Genomic DNA, 20,454 nt, shown 5'->3' with positions numbered 1-20,454 from the left:
CCAATGCCTTTCGATAGGTATCACTGATAAGAAAAGTTCAGTTTTCTCTACGAATTATGGGGAGTCCACAGTTTTAAATTTTAGAGTGTTGCTCACTCTAACTTCTTTGCAAGAACTACACGTGAGACAGTTTGGCCATTTTACGCTTGCAAGCGGAGATGCCATCAGCGCTCTGTGTGGTACAGAGGTGCTTGAAGAGCAGTCTGACTTAGACCTCTTGCAAGGGCATATTTATTGAGAGAAAACAGGGTGGGATGAGAGTGGACAAGTTTGGTGGTCACCTCAGCAACTGGTTAATCAGTGCAGAGGGTCTTAGCTCTTGGTTGTGGAAACAGAAACTAGTGGAGCATTTTAGATAACTAACTAAGCAAGAATGTTTTCACATCATTTGGAAAGTTTCAACAACTGAATGTAGAAACTTTCCAGAGTCAAGCAAAGATGAAAGGTTTTAACAAAGTTAATAATTCTAGTCTACATTCCAACATAATCATACGATCAAGATAATTTGTCAACCCTAACATGAAATTTTTGTCACAAAGTCATCGTTAAACGAATTCCTGTCTGACAGTGTTGATCCAAACCACAGTTAGAGGACGGGACTTTGGGAACATTTTCTAGGTGTACCCAATGCTGTGGCCTGTGGCTGTATCGCACATCTCAATTTGAGTAAGAAAGCAATCTGCATGCTTCATTGTCACTGCCCACCAGCCATGCTGTCATTCTTCCAGCCCTCAAATAGCTTGCAAAAGAATATACGTTGAGCTGGCCAGATGAAGCCGTTGGCCCGTATCCGGGTCTCTTTGGAACCTGAATTGAGAGGATGATATGACTGGGCGGTTTGAGGTGTGAGCGTGCGCGTGCAGGCTGCCTTCAATCAGTCGCGGTCACACGACGAGTCGTCCCAAATCTGTCCCGACATGCCCCGCTGCCTGGGGATGACTGGCGCCTTCCCATCAGATTCTGTCTCCTTTTCCCGCCGTCCTGCCGCCTCAGTTGTCAGCTCGCAACCAACATATAGGATGCTTGGAACAGGTTGACCCCCGATGTGGTCTTCTTCCTCCTCCTTGCTCTGCCAGCGTCTTAGATTTATTTTCCTGTCAGATGCTGACCAATGCTCGGTGACGCAAGAAGCATGTCGGCTGTCTACCGAGGAGACCTGCTGTCTTGTGCCTCTGTGTGAACGAAAGTGTAGCCAACCATGCCTGAGTGTGGTGTGTTTTTTTTCCTTTACATTTTAGTCCTTAGGTTTATTGAAATGCAGATTTGAACAACACGGTGTGGCACTGTTGGGAATGTACAGTAAAAAATCAAATAGCCTGTTAAACGTGGACAGCAGCACAGCAGTGTGTGCTGTTTGCATGTTCTCCCTGAGCTTTCATAGGAATGGGAATCAAAATAGCCTGGAAGCCAACTTTTTATAATACAAAACTCCTTAATTGCTACACGACTAAATGAGTCGTCAGTGTTGTTATAGCCAACCGACAGGACAGCACAATCTATCAGTCAAGCAGGTGGCGGGGTGTGTGCATACTTCATTCATGTCTAGTGACACTTTATTGAAATCCACAATGTCTGTGTGTATGTGTTAGGGCATTTTTATGTGACAGTTATTGATATGGCTCCCCATGGAGTTGCGGTCTAGTCTCCTTGCCACTTCACATTGCCCTCTCCCCTCCCTACGCCTCCTCTCCTATTCAGCCCAGCATTCATAAATCTCCAGAGCACACTCCAACAGATGCCCTATAAGCCCCTCATTTTTCTCCTCCATCCTTCCTTTGACCGCGAGTCCTTGAGCAGAATGTCCCCCCGTCTCTTGACGTCTTTACGACTTGTTTAGCCGTTAGCTGTTTGCCTCCATGATTATTTCTGATCGCCGTGCGGCCATAAACCGCGGCGCTTCGGCCGAGACGTCCCTGCCGCCGACACCATCATTAGAGAAGATGGAGGTTCACTGCTTGCGCAGTGTATTACACAGTTGGTCAGGGAGCGAGACCACACACTTTGTGATTTTTTTATGTTCTAAGACATCCGCTTATACAGGAAGCATACTACATGCATATCGTTTCTCCTCATGAGAGGAGGGATAGCACTGATGCCATCACTCAGATCTCTTTGTGTGGAAACACCACTGACATCAGGTATGCTGCATATAACAGTCCTCTAATTTACAGTCTGCCTGGGCTTTTTCCTATTCCAATTAGACAACAAATAGTTGATCCGACTCATTATCAAATTTCACAGTTGGTATTCATTTAATAAGATCTGTATTGTCTTGGATGGAGTTTACAATGGTGTTTCTAATATTTGCACCCCGCCATCCAGGACCCACACTGGAAAACCCTGCTATACCCATCGCTGACCACAGGTCGCCATGTGACAACACAGAATTTGGATGCTGCCCTGACAGTGAGACTCCGGCCAGCAGCCCAGATGGAGCCAACTGTCCACGTAAGTTCAATTAAATTTTGGAAGAAACCAGGTTTTTTTTTTCTTCTACGCTAAAGTTCTCAGAGTTGCCTTCTTGTTTGCCCTGTCCTTTAAAAAATTAAGTAAGATAACACAATTATAAACAACTTTCAATTTCAGAAAATTTGACTTGTTCTGCAAAAAATAATTTGTCTAAAATTTCACAGTCACACTGCATTAACACACAAAAACATTGTTTACATCTATGAGATTTGGATTGATTGCAGACATCATTTATCTACTGCCTATCTGCCCACAAGTTTTTTTTTCCTCTCATTTATGTAATTAATGTATTCAAGAGATGTTATGTTCATTTCCAGTGTTTATTTTGAGGTTACTAATATTCTGCCATCTGCAGTAAACAAACAAATGAACAGCTGGTATCTTCTCTACTTTCATGAATCACCTCCCTCCAATGTAGGCAGATGGATAGGAAGTAAACAAATCTCACGTGGGAAAACATGACCAAAGTTTGTCATGACTGCATCCATGATCCTTTCATAAAACTGATCTGTTCAGAGAATGGATTGTAGGACCTACAAAAGCCAGAATGTCTCATTTCCTTACAAGGAAAAAAATCCAAAGAAAATGTTGTCGCTCTCGCTTGTCGAGATTTGAAATCAGTTTTATAAAGACTTATGTTACATGTTCGCGTGAATTCTGAGAGAGTGAATGGAGATTTATTTTTAACTGAAAATTCCAAGCAATGTTGTTTGGCCTTTCTTTTGTGTTGCAATGGCCTTTTGTCTCTCCATAACCAAAGATGGTTTCACAGTGTAGACTTTTGAAAATTGCGTTCCTTATATCTGAAAAGAATCATTCAATTACACTTCTTCTGCAAGTTTATTTATAATAATTTGTTGCTGGGACCATTTGAGTCACATGACTTCCATATGTCGGATCCTAAATCCAGTTGTACACTTTATTCAAATTCAATATTTGTACAAGACCCTGGAGGACAAGGAAATGTGGTGCACAGGTACAAAATGTTTCTGACAAAGTGACATTGGCAACTACTGGCCTGGTATACATACTACATTGTATTCATGATTGTTAATATTTTAAACAGCTGAATAATTATTTGCACTTATTGAGTAAGACTACTCTTGATGCGTGTATTGCCCGCACTTGAGAGAAACAGTCACATGGCCTCAGTCTGACAACATATTTATGGACTGTAATGTTCATCTAAAGCACTGATCCCCAAGTGGATTTATTTTAAGACTGCTATGGTTTGAAGTAACTGTCGTTGTATCTATTTGTGGTAAATCTTGATCTTCGTTCACATTTTCTTCTCCAGTTTTAATCTTGGCCACACTTTTCACCACTTCTTATTAGTCAGTTATACTCTTCAATATCTCCCTGGCGTGCGACATCTCACTTTTCTCTCCAGATGAACCGGGTCAGTGTCAATCCCGCTTTGTAACACTATTTCTCAGCGGACCCGGTCAGGGAAAGCGAGTAGATCGGCTACTGAAGGGCTTTCAGTCCAATCAGTGCTCGCTGATAGACTTGCTTCAAAGAGATAAATGGCTTGTGCCTCCTCCGTCCCTTGAGTTGAGATGTGTTTTTTATGTGTTCCACCACTGTTAATAGACTGTAACTGGGAGTAAAGTCTCCGCTTTGTGGTATCCCAAAGTACGAAGTCAGTCAAACCAGGAGAATTCTCTGCCCCATGTCCCACACCATGCTTTCAAGATTATATTTGCCTGCTTTGGTGTTGGCACTCTCTGTTGAAATATATTCCTCCCAGTGCTTCAAAGTCCTATGACAACATGATTGTTTAGCTCAGCATAAGGATGTGTGGCTGTTCATTTTCTAGATCACATTTCCAGCCAAAATTACAGTTCAGTTTTGTTTGTCGCCGCACAGTAAACCATGAGCTGGTTACCCAAGGGGAGTGTAGGGAGAATGTTGACAGCCCTGTCAGCTATGCAAATTGAGTGACATCACTGCAGTGCTCAATCTGCCACTAAATGAAGAGGAACGCTGTGGGTAGATCAATAGACCGGATCTTACATCAACTGACGCAAGATCAATCCCACTCTAGTGCCTGTTCCCAATTTACCTATGATTAAGTGATGACCAGTTTAGTTTATCGTCCTCTTGGGAGAAGGTTTCAGTTTCTATCATGATTCTAAACAGAAAAAGTAATGGATGGGGGTTTTCAGAAGCCCAAAAAGCTTTGACAAACACCATGACTGGACCAAAAAAAAAGCAGAACTATGACTTGATTTACACTGAAATGCAGTTCTTAATAAATATATTAACGCGACAACCAAGGTTTATGTCATTTTCAAAATTCCTATACTACTCCTAATGTTTGTGTTTGAATGTTACGGTTGATTATTTTGTGATTGAGAAGCCTAGTGAGCCAGCTCAAATTCAAAAGGTAAAAATAAAATGGCACAAGGTAAACTCACTTTGAAATGTTTCATTGCTGTTCGAAATTACCAAACTGTTTGTAGCTCACTGATGAAAGTGATTCGTGATTCTGGATGGTTTCTAATGTCTGCCGCTAGTAAATAAATTAGTTAGTGAATCATTGTAGTGTGAACTAGATGTTAAATCGAGGGGTGCTAAGAACTGCTGTTTGAATCCACCCTATCTTGTCTCCACTTTCCTAATTGCACCACTCTATTATCACATCAAATTGTGAAGAAGACTATCGCTGTATCTAATTAACGAAAAGCCAGTCTGACGTGGGAATACTATTATTGGTTTCCCTCTTGGGAAACATCATTGATCTCACCACTTTTTAACAAGACAGTAACACCAAATATGACATCCGAGACAACGGCCAGCAATAGCTTGCGTGAGCATTAATGATGCGCTAAGTTCTAGCTTCCCTTAAAGTCTTCCATACGCTGCTGGACATTGGACATCCATTACGTTTCACAGTTCAGTAGACACTGATGTTCAAACGACTCCGTCCCTCCTCTTTTACCTCCACTGTTCGTCATAGTAACAGCCCGCTACATCACCCTCTGTGATATTTGTGTTCTTCGCACATTTAAACTCTCTCAAGCGCTGTGCTTTTTCCTCCCTGCTCATTTTACCAGCCAAACTTTTGCTTCTGTTTTATGGACTCCGTAAGATGTGAGTCAATGAGTCACCACCTGTAAAAGTACTGCAGAAGGAAGGGTGCAGTGTCTCCCGTCCTTTTTTATTGCATCAGTCACAGTCCCGCTGCTCTTAAGAGACAATTAAGACTATCTTTCATGATAATCATACAAGTGCTCCTCCCATTTTCCCCTAGCTAAAGCTCAGACAGGGGCAACCGTGATTGATTTGGGCAATTTGTTGTGTTGATTACGAGCAGCATGGAAGCTCACACATCCGCGCTCACTTTGAAGCCCTCGACTGAGGAATAAAACTGTGCAGAGGGCTGATTGATGTTGTGCGACGAACCCTCCACCGTTGTATTCCGAGAATCATATCCTTGCTGAGGATGATACTTTTTTTAGACACATGATCATTGACAACAATAGGGAACACTGACAGCTGTTTTTAACTAATTTTTGGGTGCGAAATCCAAAATGTATCTCAGTTTTTTTCTATCATATTCTTTTTTTTAGCTATGTGATCCCTGTTTTCCCCAAACTATTAAAATTTGTATAAATGTAAACACTAAAATGGAATTGTTACAAGCATTGAAAACTATAGAAAAAAAACAGCATAAAATGAAATAGCCTTGCAACAGTATGATCAGTTAGGAGAAAATCCAGCCCTATTCCTCTTAATCCTACTATACTAGCTTTCTTCTTGGAGATATTGATCGTACTGATCGATTGGGAGCTGCACACACCTCCCAATTGTGATGAGTAGATGAGTGCAATCGTAATAAGCTGGCAAGTCTTAACTACGGCTAATCAGTGAAATTTAGTTTATCTGGAAAGCTGTTGAGAAAAAATGACATGCTAGGGAAAAATGACTGCAATTATGCAATCAGCATAGCAATTTCAGTTTGAATCAGAATTAAAATCTAATTCGACTGATTTTTTTTTTTCTTAATTGCTCACCAGAATAATTTTTAATGGCAATTGCTCCAGTTCACTAAACAAAAGCACACCAAACATGCATCCAGATCAGCAACAGAATGGATTCAACCGAGGAAAAACATTTATCTTCACAACTTTTTCACAATTTTGACATCGTCCTTAGTGTCCAAGTGTGGAGAACTTTAAACTTGTGTGTGTAGCGTGTGGTCTTTTTCCCCTCATGTGTTGTGTATGTCTATAACATGTTGTCTTTTTACCCAGCCTTCCATGCCTCAGCCAACTTTTTGGATGAATCGCTGTCTGGTAAAAGAATAGAAAATGGCCTAAATTTCCACTTTCTTGCCTCTCCATTTCACTGTCCACCTCTTCCACATTCACACCATTCACCACCAAATATCCTTCCCCCACTTTTACTTCCAGTCTTGTGAAAAACCCAATCAGCAGTACACACTAACTTGCCTTTGTCAGACACACACCAACACACAATCCATCACTAACCCACAAATGGCACTCTAGCTGAAAATGAACAGTGTGTGAAGGCAATAGGGAGTGCGCTCAAGACAAATGCAAATGTTTCAGCATCTCATCTTCTCTCCATCTAGCCACCATGAAGTTCAGTGGTTTCCTGCACTTGGACCAGGTGGAGGGACAAGAAATAGTCTACACCCCCGAGATGGAGGATCCAAAATCTGAGCTTTTTGGAGAGACGGCCCGCAGTATCGAGAGTGCCGTAAGTGCTGAGCATTTACTGTGTATAGCTTTAATGATAAACTTGGCAGCATAACAAGTCACACATTCAGACCAAGCTGTTTTTGTACGACACAAAATACTATTGAAAATATTCCAAATATTGGATGGCATCAAGTATGTCAAAATTAAAAAATAAATAAATTAAAAAAAAAAAAAAAAAAAAAACAGTGCTGCAGTGCCTTTGAAAGTGAGAATCATTTGCAAGCGGTTTCACCAGCATAAAACTTGATAGTATCATCATCTCAAGTTGTGTTTGGAACTTGTGTAGCTGCTGATTCAAGTGGTGGAAAAAAAATAAATTGGTGCTTTAAAGTATCTCGAGAACATTTGCCGCCCAAATTGACGTTGAAAAATGCTGACATGTGAACCCTTTCCCTCCATTTCGCGACTACACCAATTCTCTTCAAAGTTTTCCTAAATAGAACTTCTTAGTTGGAAAGAGCCAAACTCATCTTTGAAAGAATCATTTGACAAATGTCCAGTTAGAGCCAGACTAATCCAATTCCTCCAGCTCCTTCAGGTCCACTCGGGCTGGTTTCATTGCAGGTGTTGACACTGCTGAGGTTGCTAAATGGTATTCAGGTGCACCGGCATGATGGAGAGTGGAGTAGAACATGTTTGCTGGCAGCCTGAGTGGAGTATGAATTCATATCACAATTTTTCCAAAGCACCTGCTTGATATGTGATGTTTTATCAAAGGTGTATTGGTAAATATTTAGAAAATCTCACAGCAGTATGAGGCAGTGGTGGTGTGTTATTTTCAGTATCATTAACATCAAACAAGGAAGTAGAGCGTTTTTTCAATAATGTATGAAAAAGTGACAGAATTTTGCTTTGGTATAATTTTTCCCGACGTGACTGCAGCATTGATAGAAAATTAATTTATAATTAATTAATTACTTTGATAAACAGCAATTGTTTATTTAAGAAATAATTTACTTGCAAAAATAAATGGTACAAGTAACTGTTGTTTGTAGTCGGATTTGAAAAAAAACCATCACAAACCCTTGTTAATTGTTCATTTCTATTGAGTGGGTTCTTTAAAATGGATTGGTACAAAGAGATTCTCACAAGTGTCAAACAGAGGCTTTGCTCATTGAACCTTACAGTTTTAATTCAATACGCTTCACGCAAGAGTTATTGTAGTGTTGGCATGCTGAGTCCAAGATAAATGCCTTCTGGACCTTCTAAAAAGGCACAGCTCACTGCAACATGGCTGTGAGATTGAATTGTGAAAATCTAAAACAAACTGGAAATGTCGATTGCTTTCAAAACTGGAGCAAAAGGTATGTGAACATGATCAGTAAAGTTACTATTTGAAAAAGTGGTGTTGCAGTTTGCCACTGATGTCCTTAGACATGCAATCAAGCTGCTTGAATATGTCCAGTGTGTTGTCTCTGTCATCATCGCCCCTTGCAATTATCCTCCCTGCAGTCGATGAAATAAGCCCTTGCCTGTGTGGACACGCGCATTTATTACAGAATCAGAATCGAACCCAGTCGACATGCTAACCAGTGCGACGCCGTGCCACTCAGTTTGCATTCCAAGAATTCTAAATTTTAAACCAAGTGCATAAATCCACCAGGGCTCCACCACCCTTTGAGCTACTTTTTGGTTAGTGATTTATGTGAAGGTCTACCAGTTTGATGCACACAATTTGCTTGATTAAAACACATTATGTTGCACATGAGTTTTCTTTGAAAGCATCAATCAATGGAATTTATCATTCATTAATATGCCTCAGTTAAATCAGTGCAATGCATATTGGGGGAGGGGAGGCGTTAGCAGGCCCTGTAGCAGCTTAAATGATGACATGGTAGTATTTAGGAGATTAAATGAATGAATCCACCGCAAAAAAAAAAGGAAACCTTAAGGAAGAATGAAGTACCACTTTCAAAAGGTTCACTTTTTTATTTTGTACCATGACATTTTCGAAGCTAAACGTTGTCCTAGATTATTTTTGTCGGCTGAGAAACAGCGTTCAGAACTGGAAGTATTGTGGCCTTAAATAAACTTGGGGCTTTGAAGCTTCTTGAATTTTTCTTCCACATATTGGGGCAAAACTAATCAGGAGCACAACATTTATCTTCAAGCTTTACCCCTGTCATGGGTTTAGCTAAAATGTCAGATTTTTCAAACACGCACACACACGCACGCACACACGCACACACACACTTTCTACCAAGCAAATAGAGTACAGTTGTTGAGAAATAAAATTGGTTTAGTAATTGGTTGGCAGATGTTGCTAGCCTCATTTATTATCCTCTTTTTCTTTTCCCCATGTCCATTTTCCCAATCTCACGCTCTCACTCCTCCCTTCTTTCATTTAGCTCAATGACCTGTTCAGGAAGTCGGAGGTACGGAGAGACTTCAAGAGCGTAAGTGTCCGCAACCTGGCACCTAGCAACTCCATCCTGGTCTTTGTGGAGGCTAATTTCAAACCAGGTGAGATGTCAATTGAGCTGACAAAGACAAAATAAGCATGAGGGGTGTTTAAGAGTGTGAAATTATCCACAAAGAAATATAAACCTCTCTCACTTCTCTCACATTCCAGCTCTGAGTTGCATATCGTGGAAGTGTTTTTATCGTATAGCTACTAATGCATCAACCTGAAACCTTGCTGCCTTCTTTTTTAGTCTCTGTTATGAAATTCTCTGGCAGCCTGTTATGGCAGTGAAATTTGTTATGAAATCCATAATAATCTATAGCAAAGTTTTCCTCACAAAATTCTCACAGATACTAAATTTTTTTGTCATGCTTGTAATATTATCATGTAAGAAGAGTTAAAAGTCCTGGTTTTCACAGTGTTGTAGACTGAATACTGCATCTTTGTCGCCGTCTACTATCCTTTATTTATTTTACTTCTTTATGAACTGCGTTTAGCGTCCTTCATCCCCGTCACACGCACTAACGGGCATCGTTAAAGCGACTGTCCTCCATGACCAGTAAAGAGAACATCTGTGTCAAACATTATGAAACCAATTCATCTGGAACATGAAAAAAAATTTGTCCGACATGCAGGTGGAGGACAAGTGGTCCCCGGAGACCCTCCTGATGTCACAGGCAGGATTGTTCTGGTCTCGCCACTGCCACGCTAAAGAACCACAAGTCCTGTGTGTTTATCCTGTAGTGCTCCTCTGAGGTCTTGCCCTAAGTGGATGTGCCTGTTGTTTATCATAGATACAAGATACACTGTAGAGGACATCGAGGGAGCCCTGCTTAAACAGCTGAAGGTCTCCAAGGAAACAAGCATCACAGTGAAGAAGCCAGTGGATGAAAATATTCGCTTCAACAACTATGGTAATTGACCGAGGAGTGTGTAGGAGATAATGAATAGTGTAGTTATTCATGAGGTGATGTTCCTTTGTGGGGGGGAGCTGCCACATAACAATAAGGTTGTGATTAAAAAGGGTAAATTGGTTCATAAATAGTTTACAAATAGCTTACAGATAACTTTGCGAGACTGTAGGTCATTAATACACTGGTTGAAATAATTTAAAATGCTTTTAGTCATCGATGTTGGCTATGTGGGTGCTTCAACACTGTAATACTACAGTACCAAAAAAGAGCCTCATTGTAAATTTTAAGAAAAGCCATTTAAAGAGTACCGTTACCAGTATCATTTGAACATCATGTATGATACATAAATACAGTCATCAATTGGCTTTGTGGTTGACGACACCTCCGCATTTGCATTGACAGGCCTTTCCTCCATGCCCTTCTTTACCACCACCACTGCATCAGTCACCACTGATGCTCCCACCACCGCCACCAGACGTATGGTAACCTCCCCCTATATCACCCGCCGGCCCCCGGGCACGACCCGCAGGCCTAGCACTGGCAGACGGACCACCACGACATCAGGACCCGTCAGGACCCCGATCCCCATCACCACCACGGCGCAACCGATCATCACTACGACCGCAATCCCGCCCACCACCACTGTAGCCCACGTCCACGAAAGACTACACAAGCACCAGAGACCCTGCGATTCCCACCCTTGCCTCCACGGAGGAACCTGCGAGGAGGAGGGCAATGACTTCAGCTGCAAGTGCCCCGCCGGGAGAGGAGGCTCTGTGTGCGAAAAAGGTGACGTTTTGGTTTTATTGAAGTATCGTCAGATACCCACGGCAATCACAGCCTGTCGCATCTCTCCATCCTCTCCACCCACATTGTATCAAGACCATCTTATTTTTCCACGATGGAATGGAACAGGGCTGCCAAGGCTAGCAAAAGAAAGTTACTTATTGGCTGCTGATTGATGCAATGATACCTGTTTGATACACACTTTTGAAAATAACACATTTGCCCAAATTACCATGAATAATGTTGATATATAATGTCTTCTTATTAATAATCAATAATATTGTTAAAGTGAAGAAACTGATCATGTTAATGATTTCTCACAAAACTTAGAAAACAGGTAAATCTCAATAGGCAACACTTAAGACATTTGGGACAGTTGCTTTCTCTCAGCTTGGCGAGCAAGCATTTTTCCTGCTCCAGTATTGTGGCAGTACACATAGTCCTAAATTCATGCTTGTATCAGTTTTGTGTTGAGGAACTTGCACTGGACCGTGACCACCGGCCTCTCAAACACCTTTCGGATGAATTACATGACAGATGGTCATCCCCGTTTCTTCTGTTTTCACATTCTGTCAGTGTAATAACCACATGTCCCAATTCCCAATGCGTATGTCCATTTTGTGTGTCAGTAATTTAAATGAATGGCCTTAATGGGGAATGTCCCCTTAGAAAAGTTTGATTTTACACATTTAACTGAAGTCCAACCCACGTGCATTCATTTGATCAATCAATTATTTAGTGAGCTCATCCGCTGCCTTCGTACACAGTCAGGACAGCTGGATGGAGAGAAAAGGAGCCCAGTGAGAACTTGGATAATGAGAATAATCATAATTGTCAAGAGTCAGAAAAACAAAAGGGTCTCATGCTTGCGTGTAAGTGTCCAAATTAAAGACTCCGCTCCTCCTTTTTCTCATCATCAACCGCACTTTGATAAACCAGAACACTCATCTTTCCCAAAAATAAACTGATCAGCTGTCATCAAGACCCAACGTCGCCCTCCCCCGATGATGCACATTAAGCACCTGTTACAGCAGAAGGAAGTGCATCACATGGCAGCTGACAGCATTGACTTTGTTCCCCTGCAGTGATCAAGTACTTCATCCCGTCATTCGGAGGCCACTCCTACTTGGCCTTCCAAACCATGAGCGCATACCACACAGTCCGCATCGCCATGGATTTCAGGGCATCAGAGATGACGGGCATCCTGCTCTACAATGGCCAGGAGAACAAGAAGGACTTTATCTCGCTGGCTGTGGTGAATGGAAAAGTGGAACTCAGGTAACCAGCGGTGCGGAGATCAAGGGCTTGTGTAATATCCCAGTGTTCATTCATTACTGCGTTCGACTGACATTTTCAAATCCTGAATAAGGGCTGTCCAAGGGTTTTCCTCTGAGGGTTTCGTGTCATGAATGAATTCAGATGCACGAATGTCGAAGTGGTCCTCACTTGGATATTCTTTCAGTTTAATTCATTAAACACGTTAAAACATTCCATCAAGCAATTGTATATCACTATCAAGCTATAGTTCTTTTCAAAAACATCACAGTTTATAGGAAATTAGTTTAGCACATTTTCGCATTCAGAAGTTAAAGTTAAAAGTTAAAGTTAAGTTCAGAAGCAAAACAAGAGCAGTCTGGAGTAAAATGATCATTTTTACACTAATTTGAGGTTGATTAATGTTAGTTCCCAAAATTGAGTTTGACATGGACTGGAAAGTGAATGAAAGCATTTTTTTGAAACAGATTTTTTTTGTCACAGTTAGGAAAGTATTTTACTTCTAAATCATTTCTGAAGATCTGTCTAAAACTACATAACTTCTACTACTTTGTTAGTTTTTGTAGTTGTTATAGTGGTGAGGGAAGTGTGTGTATGTGTGTGTCGGGGGGAGTAGGGTTAGAGATACTGTATGTTCTAAAAATAGGCCCATAATGATTTTGGGACTCAAGCATGTCTCAGACATGACAAAGCACCTGGGGACTTTCTTAAATTTTCAAAAACTGCATAGTGTCTCATTTAACATTAAATGAACAACTACAGTTATAATTTATTTCCAATGGGAAAAAAGGCTTAAGAAATTTAAAAGGCTTGAAAATCGTAGCGAAGGAACGTGGGTCGTCACAATGGCTTTGGCTTTCAATCAAACTAAGAATAAGAACAAATACAAGACAGTGGTGTTGATGAGGCAAGGCGCAAACAACATTGGCGGGAATTTAAATGTTGACAAAGAAGGTTATTGGCAGATTTGCAGGTTAAAGCTGTGGAAGCAAAGCTGGTCATAATCATGTTTGGTGAGATAAACAACCATTATGCCATCCTGTATGTGCAGGAGGTCTCATTATGATTCATAAATGCACGACTACACAATTCAGTGGAATCGCCCTCAACAAAGGCATAAAGTACACTTGTGCATTCAAATGTTTAAATACAACAGCTGTCAAAACTTCTTCTTGGTAAATATTGTGAGGTTTGCAGTGGTTTAGAAGGTTCTATCTATCTATCTATCTATCTATCTATCTATCTATCTATCTATCTATCTATCTATCTATCTATCTATCTATCTACCTACCTACCTATCTAGTATCTATCTATCTATCTATCTATCTATCTATCTATCTATAGAAAAAGTAATAAAACTCAGATTAAGTCACTTGTGATATCAAAATGGAGCTCAATTCTAGAAATGTAGCAGTAAGATCAGCACTCACCGCTCTAGGAATCCAAGTCGTGGGGAGATGAACAAATTATTTTTGGCAAATAATTATGAAGTTACCTAATGTGTGCATGACAGATCTAGTGCCGTGTGCCTTTTTTTCCTTTTACAAAACCTCATTAGATGAAAGGTTGCATCAAAAAGAGGCTGTGAAAAATGTACTGTATCAATGAGTAGTTGCCTCATTACCACTGACCATTTATGACTTCATAATCAATTTGAAAAATATATTAAACTGTTCCTTTCAACTTTGAAATTATCCCTTTGTAAATCATTGGAAAAATGTAACTGGCAGACCATTTAACAGGCTGCATGTGTCGTTGTCAGGTTCAACACAGGTTCGGGTACAGGCATCGTGGTCAGCAACATTGAAATCACTCAGGGTCGCTGGCATCAACTGGTGGTGACCCGCAATCGGCGTCTCGCCATGCTCAGCGTGGACAATGAGCCGCACGTCGAGGGCGAAAGCCCACGCGGAACTGACGGCCTCAACCTGGACACCAATCTGTTCATTGGAGGGGTGCCTGAAGAAATGAAGCAGGAGTAAGTCTTTACATTTATTCTGTGACAACATTCTGAATACGATTTAAACGACACAAATAATCTCTTCACTGCAACTGGGATTAAAAGGAACCTTTCACTTGGGAGTTTTTGCTATTGAACTGCACATCGTGACATCGTTTTCCAAACGGCACTCATCAGATCCAATTTTCCTGGTGTTGTCAATTTTGCTAATGAATTCTGACATTTTAATCTAACATGGAGTTTTCAACCATGTCTTAATTCGAAAGTCGTGGGCAATAATTGGGGAATATATGATAACATTGTGAAAAGAAAATCAATTTTGATATTTGCATCATGAAGTAGGCTGTGACAAGAAGCCTCTCTCTGTCAGGCTAGTAATCATGCTAGACAAGCAATATCAGGATGTTAATATTTAAACTGGAAATGTATCAGTTGTAAACAAACACAATGCATCCCAGCGGACAGCTTCTAGATTTCCCCGCTCATTTTAATATGCTGAACAATAAAAGATGTTGTACCGAGTAGGGAAATGGTGAGTTACAGTTACATTTGTTCAGATTACGTAACTGTGGCATCAGTTTTGACTCACGTTAAGGTCTCTTTTAGTATCAAACACACAAATATGAACATGTTTTGAACAAAAATGTGCCTTCCACCCGTCCAATTTGTTCTAACACTTATCCCATTGGGGCTTACAGAGACTCAAAGCCCATGCCAGCTGACTTTTGGCAAAGGGCACAGACTTCCTGGACCCCAGGAAATTTACAAGGCATATGTAGAGACAAACAACCATTGGCACTCACAGCCACACTTTTTGAATCCATGCTTGCTGCACAGTCAAGCGAGTATACCGCTACACCATCAACGACCTAAACCGTGACATTTTTTTGGATTACTAGCAGCCATATTTTGTCACGAACACCTTAAGTGATCATCAAAATCAAATCATCCCTTTCAAGTTGATTGGCATCCAAGGGGTCATGAAATTTTAATATATGTCCAATATTTGTGTGGGATGACTTTTCGTCCTCTTGTTGTTTTGCGCAGTGTAAAGGAGAGGACAGGTGTAGCCTCAGGTCTTGTGGGCTGCATCCGCCTGCTGGATGTCAACAACCGAGTGCTCAACCTACAAGAGGATGGCGTTGATAATCTCTATGGCAGTGGTGTGGGCGAATGTGGCAATAACCCATGCCTGCCAAATCCCTGCAAGAATGGGGCCACGTGCCAGGTGAAAGAAGCTGAGATGTTCCACTGCCAATGCAGCAAAGGATTCTGGGGTGAGTTGATGACACTGAAAACAATTGCACATGGAGTTTATTTCATCCATCAACTGGGGTGAGTTAAACTCAGCTGAGGGACAGGCAATTTCAATGAATATGTAAAATAATAATTTTCTTTCCATTTGAAGAAATGAAATGGATTTTTTTACTGAGCCTGTTCTATCAACAATTTAGTAGGATCTTTAAAAGAGGGTCAGTCGTGGTGTTGACAAATAGAATGTATAGTAATATATTTCTTAACTTTTCCGAAGAATTGCTGCTGTCCTTGTCTGAACACATTGACAATTTCCTTTGACTTAAGGGTTTCGCTGTGATCATGTCACGCTGCCAAATCCCGTGAGCTTGAAAATGCCTACAGTCCTGTTGGCCCGGAGGTCTGTTTGTGAAGACGATCAAGTCAGGGGAGTGTTGGGGGGGTCCAACACAGACATAAGAGATTAAATGTTGAGGCTGGGCAGAAACGGGAAAATGTCCACCAAATTCTCCGTAATTGGCCTTTGGCCTATCTCTGCTTCAACATCCCTTCTTGTTGTTTGCCTCCCTGCAGCTGAGGCCAACTAACAAGCAACTCAGAGCAAACACAGTTAGCAGCAGACAGCAGTGCAGCCTGATCATGCGTGTCTTTCGCTGCTAGCAGAAAGTTTTTGCCAACTTAATTGTTGGGGTAAACTTTTGTGCCTTAATCTTGCAGTGATTTATACCCGCAACGGACATGTCCTGTGGGTTGAGAAATAAATGTCCACAAAAACAATGACTGTCTACTTTAATACAAGAATTATCAAGGGGCCAGGATAATGGACGTAGGGTGCTATAGCCCTTTCTCTGGTCCGAATCCGTTGATGAAATATAAAAATGGTCTGTTTTCTTTCTCTTACAATTGCTTTTCAAGCAAATCCATCTATCCTGCTTACTGTAGGGTCAGACGTGATGTTTTCATTTTCCAATTGTAGTGCATCAAGGTTTGTTTACAAGCCTTCATCATGAGTCCTTGCTCATGTAGTTTTTTTTTTTAAACCTGTTGTTGTAAGAAGTCTGGCCTTGGAACTACTTCACATAGAAAATTCCTCGAGATATTTTGCTTCAAACAAACATTTGTATTGTAGAAGAGCTGGAAGAAACATTCAACAAAAAAACAGCATAGAGGAAAAATAGCTGGACCTTGTGGTTTCAGTAAGGATGGGGATCATAAAGCGCTCCCCTCTATAGTCTTTGATACACGGTAGGTGACTGCAAATGGATTTGAGGGCAAAAACATCATCCGACAGCCATTTGACACTGACCCATAATCAGGGATGACCTCTACTCTTGGATGCATATTTCCAAAACTATTAGATCATGACCTCCATTACAGACACCCCCCTCCTACACTGGTACGCCCCATATTTTGCTTCCAATGGCAATCTTCTCATGATAGATTTGTTTGCCTCTCTAGGTCCAACGTGCGCAGACGTCCATGACCCGTGCGAGCCCAGCAGATGCCATCCGTCCTCCAAGTGCCAGGCACTTCCCGAGGGAGGCTACAAGTGTGAATGTCCTATGGGACGTGAAGGGAGGCACTGCGAGATAGGTAATGTTTAAGGCAAATCGTCTTTCAACTCATTCACATCACACTTTTTTACTAAGCAATATATTTTGTTCAATACAGTATGGTCTGGAATATTTTTTCAAAAAGCTGATTGGTAAATAACAGATCTGCCCACATTTTATCGGGATTTTGGCATTCTTCAATTGGAATGTCAATGGCAAGTTTTTAAAAGGTAGCAAAAACCACAAGCCAAACCTGTTTTCTTTTCCCCCCGTGTTCTTTGTTGGCTGCTTCAAATTCACCGTGGGCTCACAAACACGTTTCCATGCTTTGATTTCGTTTGCATAACTGACACAGTTATCATCGTCCTGCCTGCACACCCCACGATGCAAACCTATTTCCCAATTGCGCTGGACTGATTGGTGGCAAATGCCTTCGCACTCAACAATTCTCAAGAGATGCCAGCTTTTGTTCCGCATCCTCCCTCAGTTGTGCCTCGTGGTCGTCCCAACCTGTGACATTTCCATCCTTTTTGAATCAAAAAGGAACCTCAATTACAGAGAGCCAAAAGGGGAAATGGTCTGAGCCCTCAGGGTTGGTGAGCATCAGCGCTACCATGAGTTGAAACCGAGGAAGGCCGACTGCAGATGATTGGCCCCATTGGGCCGACTGCCGTATCGACTCTGCAATGGTTGTTAGTGAAAAGCAACATTTCTCCACCACGTGTCGGAAAAAGAATGCAAGTCAAAGACTAATTTTCACATGTATTTCATTCTTTCTGTCATGGTTATTGTCAGTGTTACTAAAGCTAAAAGCTTGTTTACCTCTGCAATCACTGGTGCCTTTTAAAAAATAACATCGTAGCGTGCACATTATTATCCAAACAGAAGCATGAACCCTGGCACCCCAAACCATTTGGGAATCCACAAAAGCCAACCAGGAATAGGGTGAGTCCCTGTTAGCAGGTGAATCAAATCAAATAGCTGGAGTTGAAGCAAAATCAATGCCATCCCACTGAGAGTGTCTCCCATTCCAAAAGGTGATTTTTATTTATTTATTTTTACACAGGAATCAATGAAATGAATAATCCCCCCTACTGTTGTGATTAATGGGCGTGTCAGTCAGCCCCTGACGGGCGCTTGCAGATAAAGCAGCAGCTTGCTGGACAAAACCCTTGAAAAGTGTACTGACAACAGTTAAAAAGCTGGGCGGATTTTAAGTAAATAAAAGTTAATTTGTGTAATTTGATTCCGCCGATGCGCTAAGTGCAAATATTTATTACAATTGCTGCGGGTATGGTCACCCATTGCAATTTGGGATTTGTTTGATTGGATTTGTCTTTAAGAACGAATAATGAACACTCAAAATAAATACCTCAAATGGAACTATCACTAGAAATAATAATCACCACTGAAATTACTTTTTAGATAAGTTATTGTTGCCCAGCTAAAATTGATTTGTTGACTAACTCATTGTTTGAATTTAGATTTTTTTTCCCATTGGTAATAGTGGAATAATAATAATAAAACAGCCTCCTAACATCTCGTGTCAAAAATAGGTCAGGCCAGGTCACTCATATCTGAAGGAAGCACAGTAATTTGTTCCAGAGTCCAAACTGCCATCTTCAAACTATTATGGTGGATGATGGTTTAAGCAAGGAAATATGCTCTTCGTTATCCGTATGTGGTCTGGTTGTCATTCATGGTCACTCTGTTCTTTATGACATCCCATATTTTTCTCACATACAAAAAATAATAATAATTAAAAAGTCTCTTCTCTGTCCTGTCAGAAATTGTGTTCCAAGTAGCTCCGTTTTCTATTAATAGAGATGAGTCCCATATATGAGGGTTGTCTGTAAATTTCCAACTGGTGTGCGTCACCAAGTTTCAGTCTTTCTCATTAGCGTTCTCTCGGTATGCCTTACCCAACACAGTTACTAATTTCAGTCCATTACGAATCAGGCAGTAGGTGTGCGTGGCTCCTTTCCACACTTACCCTCTAGTTGCACTCTATTGCTTAGCTAATGTCAAGTCACTTCAAATTCTTGCCAGGAACAGAACATCCTGCATACACCGTGTTATGCATTTTTAAAAAAGAGAAAAAAGAAAGACAGATAATACAATGGTGGCATTCTGTCCTCTGGCACTCCACACACCCTTAGAGGTTGTTTGTTAGACTGTGACACCATGGCAGGTTGCTATGTCTTCTTTTGTTTGTTTTGGGGGTTTGTTAACTCCGCTAAGGAAGTTACCGTATGTTTACCTCACCCTAGATTTTCATGTTTCCTGCAAAATGTCTACCATTTCTTATATTTATTCACTTGTTTTACTGTTCAAGGATGTTATGATGTAAAATTGCGTGTAGTAAGAATAAAATTTGAGGAATTAAATATAACAATATTTCACAAAAAAATAATCTGTTTTCAGAATAAAAGAGTTGGTTAACCACTCTTTAAGCATGTTTTAACTTACGTAAATGTCAAGCTAAGTTTCCAATCGACATTGTTGAGTTGCCGTTAATTGATTAAAAGCAATGGAAATCTGAGTCAACATTATTCAGGTTACCGCTTGTTCGCTTAGATTCTTATTCCATTATATTGCCTCCACTTTAAAGAGGTCGCCCTTTTTGTGCTTCCAGTTGCTGAGAGGCGAGGGGCATACATGCCACTCTTCAATGGAGACTCATACCTGGAGCTCAAGGGACTTCATCTTTACGGACATGATCTGCGGTGAGTTCCTATTCCCCTGCATCCAGATATTTGTGTTCATCAATGTGTGGTCTTGATTTGAAACCCAACAAGCAAACTGTCGTCCATACACAAGTATGACCTTTCTGCTTTGCGTACAGCCAAAAAGTCAGCATGACAGTGGTTCTTATGGCCAATGATTCCAACGGCCTGATCTTCTACAACGGGCAAAAATCTGACGGAAAGGGAGACTTCATCTCTTTGTCCCTCAATGAGGGGATCCTGGAGTTCCGCTATGACCTCGGCAAGGGCCCTGCTACCATCAGGTAGGCATAAACTGACGCTCGTAATGAGGCTTGTTCCACTTGCGTTAAATGCAGTTTATTTTGTCACAACATCTGCTGCTGTTTTTGTGCTAAACGTAC

General features: G+C 41.0%; 1 protein-coding gene across 8 annotated transcripts in view; it reads left to right on the top strand.

Annotated features, from left to right (window-relative positions):
* Window positions 1-20,454, top strand: part of agrn (agrin) — a 182,676-nt gene that overhangs the window by 142,549 nt on the left and 19,673 nt on the right. For all 8 annotated transcript variants that reach the window (XM_037240168.1, XM_037240142.1, XM_037240125.1 and 5 more), the window contains 11 exons: window positions 2,323-2,448; window positions 7,070-7,197; window positions 9,548-9,662; window positions 10,398-10,517; window positions 10,920-11,306; window positions 12,389-12,581; window positions 14,341-14,556; window positions 15,586-15,815; window positions 17,251-17,385; window positions 19,981-20,071; window positions 20,191-20,355. In XM_037240168.1, coding sequence (XP_037096063.1) covers window positions 2,323-2,448; window positions 7,070-7,197; window positions 9,548-9,662; window positions 10,398-10,517; window positions 10,920-11,306; window positions 12,389-12,581; window positions 14,341-14,556; window positions 15,586-15,815; window positions 17,251-17,385; window positions 19,981-20,071; window positions 20,191-20,355 — 1,906 coding nt within the window. The remainder of the gene's footprint in view (window positions 1-2,322; window positions 2,449-7,069; window positions 7,198-9,547; window positions 9,663-10,397; window positions 10,518-10,919; window positions 11,307-12,388; window positions 12,582-14,340; window positions 14,557-15,585; window positions 15,816-17,250; window positions 17,386-19,980; window positions 20,072-20,190; window positions 20,356-20,454) is intronic.

Source organism: Syngnathus acus, chromosome 2, assembly GCF_901709675.1.
Source record: "Syngnathus acus chromosome 2, fSynAcu1.2, whole genome shotgun sequence".
Taxonomy (NCBI): Eukaryota; Metazoa; Chordata; class Actinopteri; order Syngnathiformes; family Syngnathidae; genus Syngnathus; species Syngnathus acus.
This window is presented reverse-complemented; position numbering and strand designations above follow the sequence as displayed.